Genomic DNA, 22180 nt, shown 5'->3' with positions numbered 1-22180 from the left:
ATCTGGCGTTGCAGCTATAGGAAGCTGGCCTTTTATGTAGTGTACCAAAACGAGGTACACCATGTACAAAGTCCAGACGACCCTTATTGGCTTACAGGGCTGAAATTAATAATCCCAAATACTCTCTTTTGTGGTAGTGTGGGGGACCAGTTTAGGCTTATCAGAGGGTAACGTCAATGCATTTGTTGGAACACACACAGTCAATACAATATATGGGACACACACTCAAGGAGGAGCTCAAGACCAATTTTAGAAAAATAACAGGTATTTTTATATATATTTTAACACCAATACCTTCGTAATTGAGTAAGTACTTTTCAAGATATACATTTTTACAGGTAAGTAAAATGTAACACAAATGTGTTTTTTACGTGGTATTGCTTTCCTATAGAGAAAGAAACTGCATACAGGTTCTTACAATCATATTCCAGGGATCTCCTTTAGGACTTAAGGTACTAAGGGGCCAAGGTCCAAAGTACCACTAGCAGTTCTAGTTCACCTGCTCTGGAGTGTCCGGGTGCAGAGGTGCTGGATGGGTTGCAGGCTACATCGATGGCAAAGAGGGGAGTCACCTAGAAACAGGCTGCAGAGGGGGACTTGGGGGTCAATTCCAGGAGCTGCCACGGCGGGCTCGGTTCGTGAGGATCCTGGGAGCCGGGGGCACAGTGTGTTGTCGTGGGCCAGGGCCGGGGAGCTTGGGTTCAGAGGGTTTTGGTCGGCTGGGCCTGTTCGTCAAAGGCACTCATGGTTCTTGGTTAGACCTGCAGAGGGGGCAGAACAGGACAACTGGGCCACCCACGGTGTTGATCTCTACGATGCTGACTTCCCTTGTCTGCTGGTCGCTTGTCAGTCGTTTTGGCGTTTTGAGTCCGGATTGGACGTCAAACAAGCTTTCGATGCTGCAAGGGGTCCGATACCCCAGGTATTGGTGCATGGCAGCTTGGGTTGGTCCTGGCGTCTTCACACCTGGTGGGGAGACAGATCTTACCTCCTGGAGCATGGTGACCTCCTCCTGAGCGGCTGCTGGGTCGGTGGACTCGGTGGTCCTCAGAATGATGAACTGGAGGCTTGGTGAAGTTCTGGAAGCCCTCTGAGACTGTTGGAGGATTCACAGATGCAGGACGAGTTGGGTTGTCCCGATTGTCAGGAGCAGGCAGGCAGGGTTTGGCACCAAACTTCACCAGTAGTCCGCAGTTCTCCCTTCTTTGGCTCTTCTTGGTCCTTCTTCTTTTGACAGGTGAATCTGAGTTCCTGGTGTCATGGGAACACTTAAATACTGAATTTAGGGGTGTTATGGGGAGTGGAGGGTAGTAGCCAATAGGCCACTTATCCTTGGGGTCAATGTACCTCCTATATGACCACTACTTGTGAGGAGTGGACATAACCCTGTCCCAGAGTTCTTAATTCCACCAAAAATAAGCTGGTAAAATTCTTCTTTGGTGGAGCACCTCAGGAAGCCCACCTTAGGGGTGTGACTGGTCTGGTAGTGCACCACACCTCTTTCCATAGCTAATTTTCCAACTGTCCTGGTGACGAATGGGTCTCAGGGCAGGGGGTGTCATCTCCCAGGTCTGGAGGAAGCCGGGATTGCATATCAGCGGTGGCAGAGGCTTCAAAGCCTATGGCCTTGGTATGTAGATTCACTAGCCACCCTACTGGAGGAGGTGTAAACACCTCCTGCCAGACTCTGCATTGTTTCTGACCTCTGAAAGCATGTGCTCTCACCTCCTGGGGTCAGAAACCTGGTGGCAGACTGCACGATGCCAATCAGCCAGCACATCAAGAAGCTGGTAGGTTTTCAGGGGCACCTCCTGGATGCCCTCTAGGTGCATCTCTTAATAAATCCACAACTGGCATCAGTATAGATTTATTAAGACAAGGTGTTTGATACCAACAACCATAGATTTCAGTGAAACCAAATATTGTAGTTGGGGAACTTGTAATGACTAGTGCCTAGTATATATACTTAAAATGGCTTCCCTGTTTACTTGTACTATCTAGCAATTGAACTAGACAGCACAGGGGCATATGTGCTCATTCAGATATGTTCTCATAAGGAATATAATGCACCCTCCCTTAGGGCTATAAGGCCTGCTGTAAGGGTGCCTTACATATAACACATGCAGTGTCTGTGGGCATGACACTCCGGGTGTGTGCTGTGTTTTGACACTTTATCTGCACCATTTTATGCAACCTGCAATGACAGTCTGCCTGGGTTTGGTGGTGGGTCTTTAGGGTGACTCAATGCATGCTTCAGTCCATAGGGACCCTCTTTAGTACCCATGCCCTAAGTACAAGGGGTACCATTTTCTAGGGACTACAGAGGTTCTAAAGATCTTGCCAATTGGGGAATAATTGAACAGTCATCTTGTTTTAGGGAAAGAGCACTAACACTGGAGACCTGGTTAGGAGGAACCCAGGGAACTTCAGTCAAAATTGCATAAAACACCAAGCAAAAAGTGGGAGTGAACATGTCAAAAAGGGCGCACTTTCCTACAGGAAGTATGTAAATCAATCTTAACCACTAGTAGTTTGCTTCTTTATCTGTTCCATGCCAGAATTAATTTTGTCAGTGCCAGGAACAACCACATCAAAACCACTGTTCGGCACTGACTCAAAGGAATAGTCAAGCCCGAACTACCAGACCTTGAATGCTCTCTAGTTTTTAGCTGCATGCATATAATGTTTCTGTAATGTTTTTTTCTATTTGCACTACATTGTTTTGCTGATTTTATTTTATGATTACTGCCATCAGTAATGTTACAAAAAAATATCAGAATTATTTTTAAAATGAAATACAAACATATACTTTGCACCCCGTATACATTAAGTAAAACAAGAACACTCTAGAGTCTGTGGGAACAGTCTATTTTGCATACAGTGTAATCCGTGCCTCTAAAAGGCCTGTGCAGAGTCCGTGTCAGACACATTGCAGGCCAACTGAGTCCTAATTCCACTGACCTGCCAAGGACACACCCGGTCAGAAAATCTTCCAATTTTCATACTTTCCAATTGTCATTCAAAAGCAAATTTGTGTTTTCTTGAGACAGATTATGTTGCCAAAAAGTCGTGGATTTTCACAAAAGAATTGGGAAACTGCCAGGTATGCATCTGTGTTGAGGGAGGTGATTCACTTTATAAATATACGGTCTGCTTCTTTTACATCTGGAGATTCCTCCTGTTTATATTTACTGTTTGTAATGGGTTGCATTACACCCGTCTAGGCTTGGCAAGTGTTAGCTCTAATTGTTTGCGGTGCAGCAAGTTAAGGTCAGTGGTATGGTGACTTTAAAGTAGCCACTAAAGTGCATTTTGGGCAGCAGAGTGTCTGATACTCAATGGGCAAAAGTCTGGTTTCATTTTTCCATTGTCCTAACGCTCTGACATTTTTTCCACGCCATTTTGACAGCATGTTTAACATTTAAATGCCACCATTGCCTTTGGTTACTTGCACATCCATCCATGCCCCAGGTACCTGTGTGTAAGAACATCTCTACACTAAAATGTGAGATCCACCTATAGATTATGCTGAGGAGCCTCCCATTTAAGACCTGGACTCTTTCTGCTGGTAGAGAGGTGGTCTTTGCCTAGTTTTCAACTATAAAAGCCAGGAGACCTGACTTCTGAGACAGGCGTCTTCGTTTTTCCAGCTAAATTTTGTGATTCTGGACAAATCACCTTATTTCTGTGTACCTTCATTCCCTTATCTTTTAAATTTAGGAGTACTTTAAAAGAGATTTGAACTTCAGCTAGTACAATTCCATTCCAAAACTGGACCGGCACAAGACCTGCTTTATCTTAATAGTTCTATAATTAGATTGCTTTAATTCCTCATATTGCATGTGGATGTTCCTCTCACTCCTTTTTCATTTATTTCCTTCTCACTGTATCTGCCTTCTTAAAGCAGTAGTAACCTCAAGCAGCTCTGCAAGCCAACCAAGCATGACGAGGTCCACCACCAGCCAACTTGGAAGTACAGTCACTAGTACCACCATTTCCGGCTTTAATCCAGGATTCCGGGATCAGAGGAGAGTCGAGGCTGTAAATAACAGGCCATACCTAGATGGTAAGAAGCACCTGTGCATTGATTTGTGTTCAGACTCTTTGGGTAAGGGGAATGGCATGCAGACTGGTTGGATTGGTTTATTCCTTTTGGTTTGATACTTTTAGCCCTGATTCTGACTTTGAGATCTGTTTTGTTCCATGTGCTAACATGAGTGGAGGGATTGTAATTCTAAGATATGCAGTGAATATAGCACCCCACTGTTTTCCTGTGATGGATTTCATTCGACCATACCTGATAACATTTTCAGTGGCAAGATGTGTGGTAAAACAGCAAAGCATGTGTTGCTTGATGTAATACCGAATCTACATTTGAAACCTTGATATACCTTCCAAATAGGAGATATAGACATCACACAGTAAATACCTCACTCTATTATATAAGAATGTACTGGGTGCTATAAATACTTATGCCTATTCAAGCATACTCGGAATCTCTGGGCTTTAGTGTTTTGAAGATATAATCCCTTTCTCTTTGCCTGAAAAGACCCTTTAACCATCTTGCCTTTACTTCCTCATACTATAATCTCTACATGTGATTGATTTAACAATGATACCTTGCCCAAATCCAAAAACCCATGTATTCCTCCATTTAGCCCTCCTTCCCTTCCACTCTTCTTCCTTTGCTCTCACCCACTTCTTTCCTCCCCTTCACTTACATTTTTCTTCCCTTCTTTTTTTCTTCTCTCTTCCATCATTTTTTGGTTCAAAATTGCTCCAAAAACAAGGTCTATCAATACTACTACTTCCTTTGACTTATTTGCCAACGAGGCATAAAATGTGTCCTTTTTAAACAAAAGGGTTTCTTCTACAACTTAGTGGAAGAGACCATAGCTCTTCGGTGAAGTAGCGAAGAGATTAGGAGGCAGTCTAACTCTATTGAGCAATAAACAGTATCTTCAGCGGAGGGGCATTGCATTGTCAAACAGTTGACTTGAGTTACAACTATATTCTGCATTTGTGTGCCTCTTTCTTTCTCTGACCTATGCTTCTGAATAGGACGTTGGATGTACTATTTTAATTAGCTTCTTGAAGAAACCCTTCAAAAAAGAAGATGGAAATCTAGCCCTCCATAATTCAGAATCATGTCAGGTACCCTTGAAAGAACAGACTGTGGTCTAGTGAACCACTGCCTTCTCCCCTGTCTTCCCAAGTAGGAAACACTTTTTTAAAAAGCAGTGCTTGTTAATTTAAAGGCCAAAAGCTCTTGAATTTGTTTTTTTCCAATTTTGGACAGCAAATGCGGGTACTGAGGTCTTTGAAAATTTCCATCTTTGCAAATTTCCATCTTTGCAGCCAATCCCAGGGTGTCGCAAATTCTAACTTGTGAAATTCATATTTTTTAGAAACTAATTTTTGCGACCCCCTGCAACTTGACAGTTTGCATGTTGACTTATTTGTACCTAGGTTTCATTCCCATATCGGAGTGCAAATTGCACATGACTCGTTTGCAAATGGGAATGGTACATCGTTCTGCTAGTTCTCTACTCACAGGGTTTGTCATACTGCAGGCTCACTAAACCTGTGTGAGAGTACATTGGATAGTAATGTTGGGTCTCACTTGTCGGCGCTTTGGGACCGTTTAGTACAAAAGTTTCTACCTAAAGGTTTAATCTAATTTCAACATCACATACTTCTGCATAGTGTGAAAAGGTTGTGCCAGCAGAGCAATAATGGACTGTGCTAACGTTGTAGCTTAATACACAAAACAAACAAAAAAATGGGCTTGTCTCTTATCAAGATATGCAGGAACATTATAAATGCGAGAATGGCTCCTGTAATATATTGTTGGTCATAGGTTTAAATAACTTTCATTCTTGTGAGGTTGCTAAAAACGAGTAACATTGAGTGAGTTATTGTAACATTGGTTGTCAGCACCTACAGAAAACTTTGTATGTAAAGTGTGCCCCATAAATATAGTTGATTTTATATTTGTTGCTCTTCAATGGTTTTCTTGGACAATTGCATGCTGTAGAGGAGGTATTATTTTTTTGTCTCTGTTCTAAAATTTTCATGGATGATAAAAAAAATTCAGGGCTGCCATGGGTCAGACTGGGTTTTTTGTACATTATTACTTAGGATGCGTGAGGTTATATGCAGGAAACTATGTTGCTAGTGCAAGCCAAAATTATTTTGACCTTGCATTAGCCGACCCCCAGCGGAAGTTAGATTTTCCTTGACCCTTGGAGCTTTGCGCCTAGCCTATGTATCTCCAGCACCGGGAAAACAATATGACGTCTCACAGTCCCTCGAGTGAATATCGTTCACGTGGATGGACCAGTATGGAGACTGCCTCAGACCTGCCAGTCAGTGACACTGTAGGGTAAAGTTTGATAGGGTTTTACCCCGTATTGTTCTTACAAGTCAGAAAATAACAAATATATACTTTTTAAAGTTGTTTACACAAACCAAGACTAATATAGACCAAAAGCTATTATAGTAAAACTGTAGCACAAGTAGTATTATAAATGTGAACAGATAATAAATAACTAATATTTTATTAAGGGTTAACAATATCCTATATTTAAATTTGCGGTGAATTTAGAAATGTAAACTACCAAATCCCCCTAGGTAGTGTGCCATTTGTTGAGTGGGTGTGTTGAATATATGGGCAGAGTGCTCAGCTGACTGACCTTCAGTCCCCTGGAATCAAAAAAGTTCTCCAATGAGTGACTGAAAACAGGATTTATATACATTGCTTCTCTTTGCACATGTGAGAATTTTCCTTGTTACCTCCCTCACCAGTCACAAACCCCTGCCGTGGGAAGTTCTACTCCCATGAGATAATGAGAAAAATTTGAATAACTTATATTCATATGTGTGTAAGCACATGACTAACAATCATCGTGAATCAACAAAACCTTCCACAACATCTATTCATTAGTACATAACAATTTCTTGGTACCAGAGAGCAGGAATTACAGTTCTTAAATGGTGATGGCTGGCAATAATTTATAACAATGCACTTCCTGAAATATCTGAGAGTGGAATGGAGTCCCCAAGGCCTTTGTGTGATGAGCAAGATAATCCAGTGCCAAACCCTTCAGAGGCCCAACACTCTAATTTTTCTCTTCACACAGTTCGAGCAGAGATTGAGGCATCCAACGCACACCTCCAGAGCCTAGCAAACTGCTGGAAAGAAATTCCTGCTTATAGACATAGCCCGTCCCAGGTACCCAACACCAGAGGAGCAGCCAGCGCATTTCTTGCAGAAAAGGAAGTGAGGAGGCCAGACGTGGGAACCAAGAGGTCTTATGTGGAAGGTGAGGCCATAATATTTTTCTCTGTTTCTGTTTAAGAAACCAAGTAATGTGAGCACAGACCTATATGCTTCCAGAAAGTCAGTGGGTCTAGGTAAGTATAGTGTGAAGTGAATGAGTCAAGATGCTTTGGACAAGGCTAGGCATACCTCATTTGAAGCACCGAGTCTATTTCTGAAGGTCTTCTTTGACGCACCATTTTAATCTCTGAAGGTCTCATCTGAAGTATCGTGACCAGTTCTGAAGGAATACTTTCACTATATTGTGGGACTCATCTGGGTCAATGCATTTTGTTCAGAGGCCATATAATTTGCATTGTTACAAATTGTGAAGGCCATCCATGTGTGTGTGGTTCTGAAGACGTTTTAAGCATTTTATCCAGTTTGGGAGGCCCTCTCCTGGAGTATTGCTCCTAGCACTCAAGGCATCACCAAATATACCATACCTGGCTCTGGAAACGGTATCTTTGAAAAGCAAATAACAATAGATAAAAGGGTTCAAATTGGTGTTGGCAGGAATTGAGGAGCAGTAGGATAGAAATGATGGAGACATTTAATGATCTCAGATGTTTAAGTGTTGGCTAAAAAGGGGATCCTATTGGAGCAGAGGTGTAGTTGTAGAATGAGCTGACACAAGGTAGGAGTTGTTTATGAGAGAGGAGCATAACGTAAGAATGACATTAAGAAATTCTTCACCAAACAAATGGCTGTAAGCACTTGAACCACCTTCCAGCAGATGCAGACATGGGTTTAAACAAAGGCAGAGCTGTAATCTAAGTAGAGTCTTCTACTTGCCACCAGACAGCCAGGGTTATACCAGCCTGGCTGTCAATATGTGCTCCTAGAGTTTGATAGAGGTAGATTCGTTTTGCAGTCACAGGTATGTCAAAAGGCACCAGGTGCATATCATCTCCTTGGAACTGTACATATTTTGTGTGAGTACATTTTATTATCCTCTTGTCTTCTCCAGCAGAGTCACCTCCAGACTTGGCAAACCGCATGGTGAAAAAGCAGTTCCAAACTCCAAGTCAGTCCCCAACAAGCTCCAGAAGCTCACCTTCAATGTCCCCAGGTGGAAGGGAGCCCAGGCGCCCAGAACGAGGTAGGTGACCAATATAACCTGTCTTTCTCATTTCAAGATGCATCAAGCAGATCATTTTGTTTGCAGCATGTCTTTCTGTAAATCACATGCTCTGCAAACTCCTATAATCTACTTTTGGGTGCAGACGCTTGTTGTTTTTCTTTGTTTTGATTTCGAGATAATTTGTGATCAATTCCCGAAACTTACAATGCACCAGGACAATGATCAAACCTCTGATTGGTTGAGGTGTACTTCATGTGCTCCAGGCTATCGAGCTTCTGTTAACATACAGTCAACTCCATGACCGGAATCACCAGCAACAATATCAAAAGACCAACTTTCATCAACAACACTTTGAATTCAACTGGAACTGAAGAGTTCTACAGGCACCAGGTGGTAAGAGAGTGCCTAAAGGTGGAGGATGTCGAGGAGAACACGCCTTTCCAATTTTGCCCCAAATACAATTCTAAATTTCTGTGGTCAGACCATCATCAAGTTTACTATGAATGATTACCTCGAGATTAAGAGGAGTCAAGCTGCTCAGCCTGCTAGGCATTTAAGAATTAAAAAAACATCTATGGTTAGGTGAGTTAGTTGGTGGGCATGTTGTAAAATGTAGTGCCACAAAACTACGGAGTCTACTCCAGTCTTCAGCCCTGAGGAAATTGTGGGAACTTCTTTGAAGGGGAAAGCCATTCATGATTCCTGCAAGCCAAGCAGAACAGAGTCCTGAAACCCTTTCCTCGAGCAGGTGCAAGCTTCTGGGAAACCTGCATCCAGATCGGAGGCAACACCAAATACACTCGTACCTTGACCAACATTGGAGGATCAACCTCCAGGGCTTCAACCACAAAAGTAGTCTTACATGAGGCCAAATAATACTCTCCAGGGAGCCAGAAATCGAGCCGAGACTTGGAACCAAGTGGCCTTGACAGTCTGCTTTTGCCACTGCCCTCAAGCCCACTCGGCCTGAAAATCCCACCTTGGCTCCAGACAAGCCATGAGGCAGGGGCTTTGAGCCTCGACTCCAACCTATGCTTTTTAGACCTGAACCACCGACCTGACAATTTCAGCTCTAAAGTCAGATCAAAACTGACTTTGGTCCAGTTCTCAATGGCAAGTGACACAACCCTATCCATCGAGATTCCGAAGGTGCCTGATGTCAGGCAACTGAAACTTTACATTTATCCTACCTCTGTGAAAATTCTGGCTCAGGCACCATAGAAGGTGGCAGACCCTACACCACTCAAAAAGAAGAAATGTGCTTTTGAGAAGACTATTTCAGAGGAACTCCAGATAGCCCATACCTATGATATGTTGGTAGCAGCACACTTGTTCAGGCCCCCCCACCACCACAATATCATTCCCCCACTACCACAGCTATCACAGAGGTAATCTTAACAATAGTGTTCAGAACAGGCACACATGAGATCCATTTCAATGCGCAGGACCCCTACTTTAAGCCAATTTTACCAGACGATGGGAAAGATCACTGGCAAGACTACAATGTTGACCCACAGGACATGAATCTTGAGCCCTATCCAGTCAAGGCCTGACTCCCGATGGCATGACCACCTACCTAGCGCTGATTACCATAAGGTGAAGCTCCATGTCGTGGATGATGGGGAAAATGTTTGCTGGAGACCTTCTTTTAGACCAAAAGGTCCAGGCAATTCTTGCCACTACTCTGTAGAATGACAAAGTGTACAGCTGAAAACTTCAAGGAGTCTTTTAAAGGACAGGGTGGCGATACCCAGAATCGGGAATAAATACAAACTGGTCCCAGATAACTCTATTATATCACAGGACAGGTACCACTGGACTCTTTAGCCGGGCACTATTATATGGGGAGAGACATGTGCCTCTGGATTCTTAATTGAGCACACAGTTTGCAAGAACTGTTTCTCACAGGGCACTGGGGGTGCGCTGCCCCCGACAAAGAAAGCTCATAGCCAATGCGATCTAACTTCTCTCAAGGTACGACAGTTATTATTGGGAGGAGCTGGAGCAGCTAATAAAAGTTGCTGGGAGCTAGTGCAAGACATGAAGTCTGTCTCAAATGTGAGTATTTGATGTGAGCGTGACATAGCTGACAATGCTTCCTGAGATGTTAATATTAGCAGTTTGTGGGCATATGTTATGTATCCAAGCATGGCTGAGGGTCTCTTGCTAACTTCCAGAGGTGCAACATCATCTTATCAATTTGTACATGGAGCATATACATGCATAAAGTTGAGAGGAGCAACAGTTTCAAACATTTAATAAATTATAGTTTTAGTTAATTTTATTTTGCAGTCTAGCATGCAAATCAATAAAATCTAAGTGGTGTTGTAGATCACTCCAGTATTGTTTCAAAATGTTTTCCATATGTCAAAAAGTTCAAAGATATCTACATAGCAAAAGATAAAGTTAGCAGAATTGAGGGTTCTCTTTAAGGTGCTTATGAGGTTTACTATATTGTTGGTCTTCCTAGCGGAATTATCTGAGTATCTCTCAAAGTATGTATGGAGTCCTTTGTTAAGCATACATAGTTCTGCCTTCTTCAGGTTTGATATGTTATCCAGTATTAGGGTATCTTTCATAGATTCACATGCCTGAATCATTCCCCGTCGTCGGGAATGGGAGTCACCGGTAAATAACAAAGTAATGTCCAGAAGACATAAGACAGTCATAGGCCTCAGAGGCCTTAGCTTAGTAAGCTATCCACGTCCTTATGTAAAAAGGACCAAATTTTGGCCAGAGCCAATCAGCTAACACCACCCTCTAGAACCTTCCTGGTAGGAGCTCTAGTCCCTCAGATTTTCTACCGCACGTCGTGCTAAGGGAGTCTCCACTGAGCTCTGCTCATTTCTTTGGATTTGACAGCATTTCTCTCAACATTCTGGATTTTCAGCATGGCTGATACACCTAAGAAGGGTTTATTCAGGCCCTGCGCCTCTTGTGGAAAAAAGAGGCTACATATCGACGACCAACACAAGGACTGCTTGTATTGTCTCTATCCCAGTCACAGTTCTAAGGACTGCAAGGTATGTCGGACTTTCTCATCTAAGACCTTGAAAGACCGAGAGGGGCGCCTTTTAATCTGGCTGCAAAGGCTAAAGGACAAGGAGGATGTGGCCTCTGAGGAGAGTGAGAGTTCTTCAGTTGCGTCTCACTCCTCATCTAAAAGACCAAGGGTGGCATCGCCGGGCCCTTCGTCGCAGCCACCTCAAAAGAAGACGCAGAAAAAGTCTTCAGAGGTCCAGGATTCGCCTGTTCCAGGGAGCTCGTCTCCTAAGGTGATGCCCCACACCTTCAAAAAGCCTATTGCCACCTCGTCGACGACAACAATGTCGACAGTAGCGTCGACGAGAAAATCTCCTTCGACAGCGATTTCAGTTACATCGTCGACGACGACTCTATCGACGATGACATCCCATTCCATGTCCTCGACGACGACAACTCCATCGTCGACGGCAGGCAAGTCAATCCCGTCGACGTTAGCCATAAAAAAGGCGTCGTCGAGTAAGCTGTCGACGGGAGCGTCGACGACGACGACACCGTCGACGAGAGCTTCATCATCGTCGACGACAACATCGTCGACGAAGACACCGTCGACGACGAAGACACCGTCGACGAGAATATCACCGACGACGCCGTCGTCGACGTCATCGTCGACGTCATCGTCGACGAGGAGACCGTCTTCATCATCCTCGTCGTTGACGACGACCCCGACGACGATCCCGTCGACGGCATTGATACCTGTAACGTCGGTTACAGCTATACCATCGAGCCCCTTGAGGAGTATGGACACGGACGACCAGAGTACATTTGTGCATGTACAAATAACCAAGCGTGCATTGACTCCGGCCCTCACTTCGCCCAGTAAGGTCTCAACCTTGCCTCCCACTCGCCTCTTTGAAGAGGAGGATTCGGACGACGCTAGTCTCTTTCCTGCGGCGACTAGTCCATCACAACTCCATGTGAAGTACCAGGATGTCTCGGATTACGAAGACAATCCCCAGGATTATGAGGAGGTTCCTCATCGAGAATACATGCCGCCTCCACCTTCCATGGTGTGTCTACCGGCAACCTTGGTCACAGACCTTCAGCTCTTAATAACGGACTATAAGCAGCGTTTTCCGACTCCGGCACCTCCACCGATGCCTGCGGGGCCTTCCAAGGAGGAGGCTACACGGCCACGACCGCCTCCACTGCGTTTGGAGAGGACGGCACCTCCGCCTCGGCCCGCCACGGACGACGAGGAGGAGGAGGAGGAGGAGGAACCTGAGGAAGGAGAACTCCAGGACGTTCAATCCCAACAAGATGAATGGGACGATTACATCCTTCCGGCTCCTGTTTCGCCTGTCCCTACCACAGCCGACTCACCGCCCGACGACATCGGCGGTTTCCACAACATCATTGAAAGGGCGGCCCAGCGCTTCCAAATCCCGATGCCTTCGCATCAACAGGACTGTTTCTTATATGACTTTAAGGAACCCTTCAAGAAGACCGTCCGGGCAATTCCGATAATAGATTATATTTGGGACCAGGGCATAAAGATAATGCAGAACCCTTCATCAATGCCACCGGTTCTACCACGCCTGGACAAGAAGTATAAAGCTCCGGACACTGCTCCGGTTTGTCTTACAGGCCATCCAAAGCCGGACTCGGTTATCACTCAGGCTGCGCAGAGGAGGTCAAACAACCCAGCTGCGCTGTTGACAGCTCCGCCGGATAAAGAAGGGCGACGTATGGATAACATAGGGAAACGTTTCTCCTCTATGTCAGCCTTGACAGTGCGTGCCTCCAACGCTACTGCACTATTGGGACGGTACAACCGACAAATGTGGGCGGACATTGCCCCATATCTAGCGGATTTGCCCTCTGACTTAAAAGAAGAGGCAAAGAAGATTCTGTTGGAGGGTGAGCGATCTGCCACGGAACTGATAGACTGTGCAATGGATATTGCTTCCACAGGCTTTAGACAGCTGGCTGGTGCGGCTGCTCTCCGGCGCCAGGGTTGGCTCAAGGCAACTTCTTTCAGGCCGGAGGTCCAGACAAAAGTCCTGGACATGCCTTATGATGGCCAGTTTCTATTCGGTTCTCCTATTGACGAGGCATTGCAAGGTATCAAAAAAGATACAGACACTGCCAGAGCCCTGGGGTCTCTGCAATCTCGGAACCCTTCCTTTCGTGGGTCAAGAGGAAGAGGCCAGACTTCCTCCAGAGGAGACTTTCAACAGCGTTCCTCTTTCTCCTCTTCCCAGCAGTACCGTCCACAATCTCAGCAGCGACAACAGTCGTCTTACCACAAAACTTCCTTTCGTAACAGAGGAGGAAGACAAAAAGGTGCCGCGCGGCGGCAATGACTTCCAGATGCAGCCGGGCTCAAACTTGTCTCCACCCTACAAGATTGGCGGAAAAATCTCCCATTTTCTCAAAAATTGGCAAACGATAACTACGGACCGATGGGTCCTTCAATTAATACAATTCGGCCATTCCCTGGAATTCACACAAATTCCTCCTCAAACTCCTCCCCGCCAAAGGGCTCACAAAAACCTACGCCCATTACTCCAAGAAATAAAGATTATGCTTCTAAAGGGAGCTATAGAAAAAGTTCCCCTCAGCCAACGAGGGAGAGGGTTCTACTCCCATTTCTTTCTCATCCGAAAGAAAGAGAAGAAATGGAGACCCATATTGGACCTCAGAAATCTCAACAAATTTCTGAAAAAACAGTCGTTTCGAATGATTACCATACAGGAGGTTTTGCATTTACTCAACGCAAACGACTACATGGTGTCGGTGGACCTTCAAGACGCCTATTTTCATGTCCCAATACACCGCAACCACAAGAAGTTCCTGCGTTTCATGGTGGCGGGCAGGCATTACCAGTTTCGGGTTCTGCCATTTGGGCTCAAATCGGCGCCACGCATTTTCACCAAATGCCTAGCACCAGTGGCGGCGTACCTACGCCGGTTCCACCACCAAGTCTTCCCGTATTTAGACGACTGGCTTATCAAGTCCCCATCACAAGAAGGCGTGATAAGTTCTTCCAACGCTTGTCTGACACTCTTCGAGTCACTGGGGCTCACTCTCAACCACGACAAATCTGTCCTGCAACCATCCCAATGCATGCAATTTTTGGGAGCCACACTAGACACCATCCACAGGAAAGCATTCCCGTCACAGGAACGCCAGGACAAACTTCAATCTCTGGCACTCCAGGTAATGACAAGAAAGACACTCTCGGTGCGCCTCTTCAAATCCCTCCTCGGGATGATGTCTTCCTGCATTCTTTTAATCCCACATTGCCGCTTGCGGATGCGACCCCTACAAGAGGCTCTGTCGAACCAGTGGATCCAGTGTACAGGGTCTTTCGACGACGTCATCCAAGTAACCCCGGCGATCAAACAGGCTCTGCAATGGTGGGTTTGCCCCAAGAACCTTTCGCAAGGCTTGCCTTTCTTGCTTCCTGCTACTCCTCATATAATCACCACGGACGCTTCCTTAGAAGGCTGGGGAGCTTTCCTTCAGGAGCTACAGATAAGCGGAAAGTGGTCCCTTTCGGAAAAAATGCTTCATATCAACCTTTTAGAGCTCCGAGCAGTCTACCTAGCTCTAGTGGCTTTCCTCCCGAGGATAAAGAACTCAGTAGTGCTTGTCCGGACAGACAACACCACGACAATGCACTACCTGAACAAGCAGGGAGGGACTCGTTCACTGACACTTTCGCGCGAATCGCAGAAAATCTGGAACTGGCTGCTCCGCCACAACATCTCTCTCCGAGCAGATTATGTTCCAGGCACCCACAATGTGTTGGCAGATTATCTAAGCAGGAGGCAGGCAGCGTGCCACGAGTGGGAGCTGGATCAGCAGGTCCTCAACAATATCTTCGCCCAATGGGGCACACCTCAGCTGGACCTATTCGCCACCCAACGCAACGCCAAATGCCAATACTTTGCAAGCTGGCATCCCCAACCAGGATCCCTGGGGAATGCCTTTTCGATAGCATGGTGCAACGTCTTTGCATACGCCTTTCCGCCATTTCCCCTGATCCCCAGGGTACTACGGAAGATGAAGGCGGAGCCTTGCACTTTGATATTGGTAGCCCCAGCTTGGCCACGCCAACACTGGTTCTCGGAACTTCACCTCCTCTCCCAGGAACCTCCGATCAGGCTGAAAACGTTTCCATCTCTTCTGACGCTCAGCGATCAGCAGATTCAACATCCGGATCTAGCCTCTCTCAGGTTATCAGCTTGGCTCCTGAGTTCAGAGAGTTTCGGGGCCTAGACATTCCTCCAGACTGCAGGCGAATTCTAGCTCGGGCTCGAGCAGATAGTACCAACAAGACCTATTCACTCAAGTGGAAAAGATTCTGTATCTGGTGTAAGACGAATAAGTTGCATCCTTTCTCTTCCACCCCAGGACAAGTCTTACCCTACCTTTTACATCTAGCAGAATCTGGTCTTGCTCATGCCTCCATTAAAGTTCACCTAGCTGCAATCTCACGTTTCAGAAGATCTTCTTCCGGCCCCTCTTTATGGTCTCATAGACTCATCAAGCAATTCATGAAAGGACTGTTTCGCACATTCCCTCCAGTAAAGCCTGTTCCACCGGCCTGGCACCTTAACATAGTTCTAGCTCAACTAATGAAGCACCCGTTTGAGCCCATCCACAGAGCTGACCTTAAATTTGTTTCCTGGAAGGTGGCACTTCTACTAGCTCTTACCTCGGCAAGGCGAGTGGGAGAGCTCCAAGCATTCTCTATCCAGGACCCATTCCTGCAATTCAAAAAGGATAGAGTCCTTCTCCGCACAAATCCAGCTTTCATCCCCAAGGTTCCATCTCACTTCCACCTCAACGAACCTATTGTTTTACAATCATTCTTCCCAAATCCACAAACAGTGGCGGAACGAACTCTACATTCACTAGACATTCAACGTTGCTTGAAATTTTACATTGAGAGAACGAAATCTTTTCGAAAATCAAATCAGCTATTCATAGCCTACAGCAGACCTCGACGAGGGCTTCCGCTCACAAAACAGAGCATTTCCCGCTGGATTTCTTCGGCCATTTCTTTCTGTCACCAACAGGCAGGACGTCCGTTGAGAACAACGGTCCGTGCCCACTCCACAAGGGCCATGTCTACTTCCATGGCTCTTTTTGCTGGGGTGCCCATTGTGGACATTTGTAGAGCGGCCACATGGAAGACGCCGCATACCTTCACCAAGCATTACTGCCTGGATGCCGAGATCATGAAGGATGCGTCAGTGGGTCAAGCGGTACTACGTCATCTTTTTAAATAGAGGTGAGCCCTTTCTTTCATCCCACCATCCTCAGTTTATGCACATTTCGCACTATAATGTATGCTTTACTTATTCATTGCTTTACGGTAGCACTGTTGTTTATCTCGGATAGATGTGGTTATCTAATACCTGTATGTTATCCATATCTTTCGAAATGTGCTTTATTCACTGCTTGCTACTCTGATTCAGGCATGTGAATCTATGAAAGATACCCTAATACTGGATAAGGAACGCGTTACTTACCTGTAACTGCGGTTATCCAGTATTGGTATCTTTCATAGATTCACATGCAACCCACCCGCCTCCCCTGGAAGGGCTCTCTCGGATCTCTCAGTATACAGCTGCTTAGCACTGTGCTCACGAAAATCTGAGGGACTAGAGCTCCTACCAGGAAGGTTCTAGAGGGTGGTGTTAGCTGATTGGCTCTGGCCAAAATTTGGTCCTTTTTACATAAGGACGTGGATAGCTTACTAAGCTAAGGCCTCTGAGGCCTATGACTGTCTTATGTCTTCTGGACATTACTTTGTTATTTACCGGTGACTCCCATTCCCGACGACGGGGAATGATTCAGGCATGTGAATCTATGAAAGATACCAATACTGGATAACCGCAGTTACAGGTAAGTAACGCGTTCCTTCCGAAAAGAAGAATTTGGATACTAATTTAGAATGGCTGATTAAAAGGAGTTAAATAGATTATATTCAAGTCAGTACTGGCTTAAATCGTTCCATGTTTTAGTCTTACTGTGAGAGGCTGGCTCACCATATACTATACCAAAAAGAGATATGTTGTATAGTGAGTCCAGTGAATCTCCAGAGTTTGTACAAAGGCTAAATAGATAGCACTAATGCTCTATTTTGTGATAATGTGGGCGAGCAGTTAGGCTTTTCACAGGGTTGTGTTAATGCATGTACACACAGTGGCAATAAATGAGACACTCACTCAAAGAATAAATCCGGGACCAATTTATAAAAATAGTTCTTTAGTATATTTATTTACTAAGACCACAGAACTTTCATAGAAGCAAATACGTTTTTAAATAAAAATACTTCTCAGTTTCAAAAGTGGACACCGTGTAATTTTCTGTCTTTGCAATATCAACCAATGGGAGGAAACCAATAATGCGTTTTGCAGGTAAGTACACAACTTACAGTGCCAGTCTTTGGGGTGCAGTGTCAGCAGACGGCAAGGTTCAGGTAAGCACCAACACTGCACCACCAACGGCACAAGGCGGCTGGGTGTAGAGGTCAAATCTGGAGTTAGGGCCCAATGTTAACCAGTGGAGACTGGGGATGCTTGAAGACATGCTGCTTGCAGGTAAGTAAAGCAGCTGCATTGTTCAAGCCTCTTAGGTTTAGGCAAGCACAGGGGGACCACAAAGCAGCACTAAACATACACCACCAGCGTCACAGGGGCAGGCGGGTGCAAACACAGTGTTGGGCGCCCATTGCAAGGAAATGGAGGAACTTGCTTTTGAAAACAGGCTGCAGGTGTAGAACCAAAGGCTGAACAAAGAACACCATCAACAGCAGAGGTAAGTTGGGATGCTGTGGGTCGCAGGGACACCATTGGTCAAGCTCCTCCAGGTCCAGGGGCTTCGGGTGCAGAGGTGTTCATTGATGTCCGGTTTCTCTTACTGAAGTCGGTCGTGGTTGGGGGGAGCCTTTGGATTCACACTGCAGGCGTTTCGTTGGAGTCCAGGAGTGGTCAGCCAATGCTCGGCTTGGAGTCAGGATCGCTGGGGAACGTTTTCTGGACCAGTGGGCCTCCTGGACTAAGGTCGGAGGTGTTGGGTGTAGAGTGGACAGGAATCGCGGTTCCGGAGGATACCAGAGTTTTTTCTTTCTTCATTGAAGACAACAGCCAGGGAGTGCTTTGTTACCTTCTGGTGTTGGTCCTCTAGCTTAGGGCCACTGACTCCTGGCTAGGCCTTCATTTAACATGTTTTGGGAGTTCCCCGACCCAACTTGTTTCTCCTCCCATGTTGAATTCCGTCTTTTGTCATTAGACTTCTAGATTAGTGTTAGAATTTTTCCAAGATAGGTTTCCATATTTTCATCAATCAATCAATCAAGGTTTTTATAGTGCAAGTACTCACCTGTGAGGATCTCAAGGCGCTGGGGGGCTGCAGATCCGTCTGGGCGCTGGGTTTCAGTCGAAGATCTAGGTCTTGAGATCCTTCCTGAATTGGGTCAGCGACTGGGATTGCCTGAGGTGGAGGGGCAGGGTGTTCCAGGTCTTGGCGGCGATGTAGGAGAAGGATCTTTCTCTGGTCCTGGTCTTGCAGATCCATGGGACGGTGGCCAGGGCCTGTGGGCAGAGCGGAGGTATCTGGTGGGTACATGGAATGTGAGGCGTTGGTTCAGATATGCTGGTCCTGCGTCATGGAGGGCTTTGTAGGTGGGTGTGTGAGGAGCTTGAAAGTGACTCTTTTGTTGACTAGGAGCCAGTGGAGTTCTCACAGGTGTTCGGTGCTGTGGCGGGGGATGTTGAGGACTTGTCTGGCTGTGTTGTTTTGAACGTTCTGTAGTTTCCTGAGGAGTTTGTGGATGACACCAGCGTAGAGTCTGCTGCTGACGGGCGCATGGGTGACCGTCTTTCTGTATTCGGTGGGGATCCATCGGAAGGTTTTTCTAAGCAGACAAAGCGTGTGGAACTGGCTGTTCATTGTGAGCAAGGAGTTCAAGAATCCATTTCTTGGACCCATTTATACAATCCTGTTTAGAAAATCGCTAAGCAGACTTGACCTATTCGGAGCCTGTCAAAGAAGCGTTGGACACCCATTTCGAACATAGTTCTCTCCATACAACTAATATTAATATAAAAAGCAATCGTGACTGTGTCGACCCAAGTTTTCTTTTAGTGCCTTCACCTTCTAAAGTGCCAAAAATTATCTGTACAAGCCTTACTTGATTTCAAGCTTCATTATCTTGTTAATTACCTTACCCACTTCATGCCAGAAATCTTAGATTTCCGGACACTGCCAAAATAGTTGTACGTCTGCGTTTTCCAATCCACATTTTGGGCCTAACCTCACCTTCTGCTCTCCCGATTTCGACAATTTCTTCGGAGACCAGTGCGCTCTATGCACTGCAAATTAATCTAAGACCTCCAGCGATGACATGTCCACACACCAGATATCCTTTGGCAGGGTAAGGGGTCCGTCCTCACCTTGCACCAGCATCCAATACCACATGGACACTTCCTTTTGTCTGTGCAGGGTATTTTGTAATTTATCTTCCCACTCTGAACTATCAGTCCCTCCTTGACGCTGTTCTTGTGCCCAACACATTAGTTGGAAAAATTAACATTTTGAAATCCTATTGTTTGTGAGATGGGACAGTACTTCCCATGACCTCAGGGTACCCACCTCTGTCAATTGACCCCACTTTGTTATCCCAGCCTCGCTCAAAAGCCATGCCAGCTCATCCAGTAGACACACCAGGGTTCCTCGTGAGTGACATATCGGGGCTACATCATTATAATATGGTATCCCTAGATTCGCCTAACTTCAATCCACATTTTACAGGCTGCTTGCAAAGTCTTCAGCCTAATCTTGAAATATTTTGGGTGTCCAAACTTACACAAAAAAAAAATCTTCTTCTCCTGGGAGATTTTCCAATAGTGCATGGTGGAGGGGGGATGATGTTTGAAATTCCCTTGTTAATAGAATTCTTATATTTTTCAACTAAAATGCCTAGCAGTAAAGTTGGAAGTCTGGGAAAGCTATCCCTTCCTCCAGTTTGCACTTACACAACTTCTTTCAAGCAGTTCTTACTCCTCTACGGTTCCAAATAAATTCAGACTCCTCCTTTATGAACCAATCTGACCTAAAGCTCAAAGGAATGCCCTCCCATATAAAATAAGAATTCTACCCAACGAAACCGTTTTCAGGAAACATCTCAAAACGTTGCTGTTTCCCTTGTAGACGCCCTATGGATAAGAGCTTGAAAACAGTACTCTTTAGTGCTGGGAAGCCCTCAGGCAGCCACGCGCTCCTCAAATTCTTAAACATAAACATAAAGGGATTGCGTTAAAAATGAAAGTGAACTTTTGGAAAATCATCATCTTTATAATGTTAGTTCTAACTAAAATGAAGATCGGGAGGTATTCCCAGAAATGTAACATTTGTTTCCAGAAATGCTAAAAAAAAATGTGTTTCTAGCAAGAGCTTGTTAAAATTTACTTGGCCCATTTTATCTAAGTCTTTCACCACCTGGATCCCTAAGTATCTGATCTCCTTCTTCTCCGGGAGATTATCCAATTAGACATTCCATGACATCAGCTCAGTTTTGTTCTGATTAACTAAATAGCCAGAGACCTCCCCAAAGTCGTTTAAAACATTTTAAATTTTGGGGAAGAAGTTTCTAAGGTCTTGTATGTATATTAGGAGATCGTCCACATAAAGCGTCACTTTCTTCATCCAATCATGATTTTGAAATAGAAATTGCAATAGACGAAAGACACTGGGTGGAACATTTCTCCCAGATCTTTGGTCTCGACACTGAGGAGAATCACACGATAGCAGGCACGGCTAACATCAGTTCCAGTGCCAGTTTGATAGACTTCCCTATAGCCCTTGATGTTACTTTAACAGAGGTTGAGCTCGCCCTTAAGGCCAGTAAAGGAGGGAAGGCTCCGGGACCCAATGGGGTCCCAGTTGATCTTTTCAAATACAACATTGACCTATGGACCCCAATACTAACGAGGGTGTTAGAAGCTTCCTGTACAGTTGGGCTTATTGAATCATGGTCGGATTCTATTCTGGTCCCGATATTCAAGAAGGGAGACCGACAGAACCCGGCCTGTTACCGCCCCATTTCATTGTTCGATTCATTGGGCAAAGTGGCAGGCCGTATAGTCCTAAACCGTCTCCAACAGTGGGCAGAGGATAATAATGTACTGTCTGATCTCCAATTTGGATTCAGGGAAAGATTGGGTACCATCGAGCAAGGCCTTAACCTGACTCTCCTCAGGGGAAAATATGTAAATGCAAAAGGGGGAAAATTGTACATGGCTTTCGTCGATCTAACAGCCGCATTCGACTGTGTAAGCCATGTCAAACTATGGAGGACTCTGGAAGCAATGGGTGTGGAGACCCCATAATCAACTTCTTAAGAGAACTCTATGGAAACGTGACTGCCAGGGTGTGGTTTGGCAAAAATGGGGAGTATACAGGGCCGTTTAAAGTGGAGAGGGGGGTTAGGCAGGGTTGCGTCCTGTAACCCTTCCTTTTTATACTTTATACAAACGGACTGGAACAAGCCATGTTGGAAGGGTGTCAGGACGTACCACTTTTGCAAAAACGCCCAATACCTGCCCTACTCTATGCGGACGATGCCGTAATTATGGCTCGGACATCGATAGGGTTACAACGCGCCCTTAATATTTACTACAAATATATGGCAAACTTAGAATTAAAAATAAACATTAAGAAAACTTTTGTAGCGAGCTGTGGGACAGGTAGCAGTAAACAGAAGGACATCTTCA

General features: G+C 45.4%; 1 protein-coding gene across 17 annotated transcripts in view; it reads left to right on the top strand.

Moving 5' to 3' along the window:
- The window catches only part of LOC146796177 (uncharacterized), a 1057178-nt gene that overhangs the window by 605463 nt on the left and 429535 nt on the right, over positions 1-22180 (top strand). For 11 of the 17 annotated variants that reach the window (XM_085628582.1, XM_085628595.1, XM_085628592.1 and 8 more), the window contains 3 exons: positions 3905-4066; positions 7143-7325; positions 8292-8423. In XM_085628582.1, coding sequence (XP_085484708.1) covers positions 3905-4066; positions 7143-7325; positions 8292-8423 — 477 coding nt within the window. The remainder of the gene's footprint in view (positions 1-3904; positions 4067-7142; positions 7326-8291; positions 8424-22180) is intronic. The other 6 variants (XM_085628593.1, XM_085628588.1, XM_085628586.1 and 3 more) reach the window with 3 other exon arrangements.

This window comes from Triturus cristatus, chromosome 10, assembly GCF_964204655.1.
Source record: "Triturus cristatus chromosome 10, aTriCri1.1, whole genome shotgun sequence".
In the NCBI taxonomy this organism is placed as follows: domain Eukaryota; kingdom Metazoa; phylum Chordata; class Amphibia; order Caudata; family Salamandridae; genus Triturus; species Triturus cristatus.
Note: the sequence above shows the minus strand (reverse complement) of the source record. Positions and strands in the feature narration are given on the sequence as shown.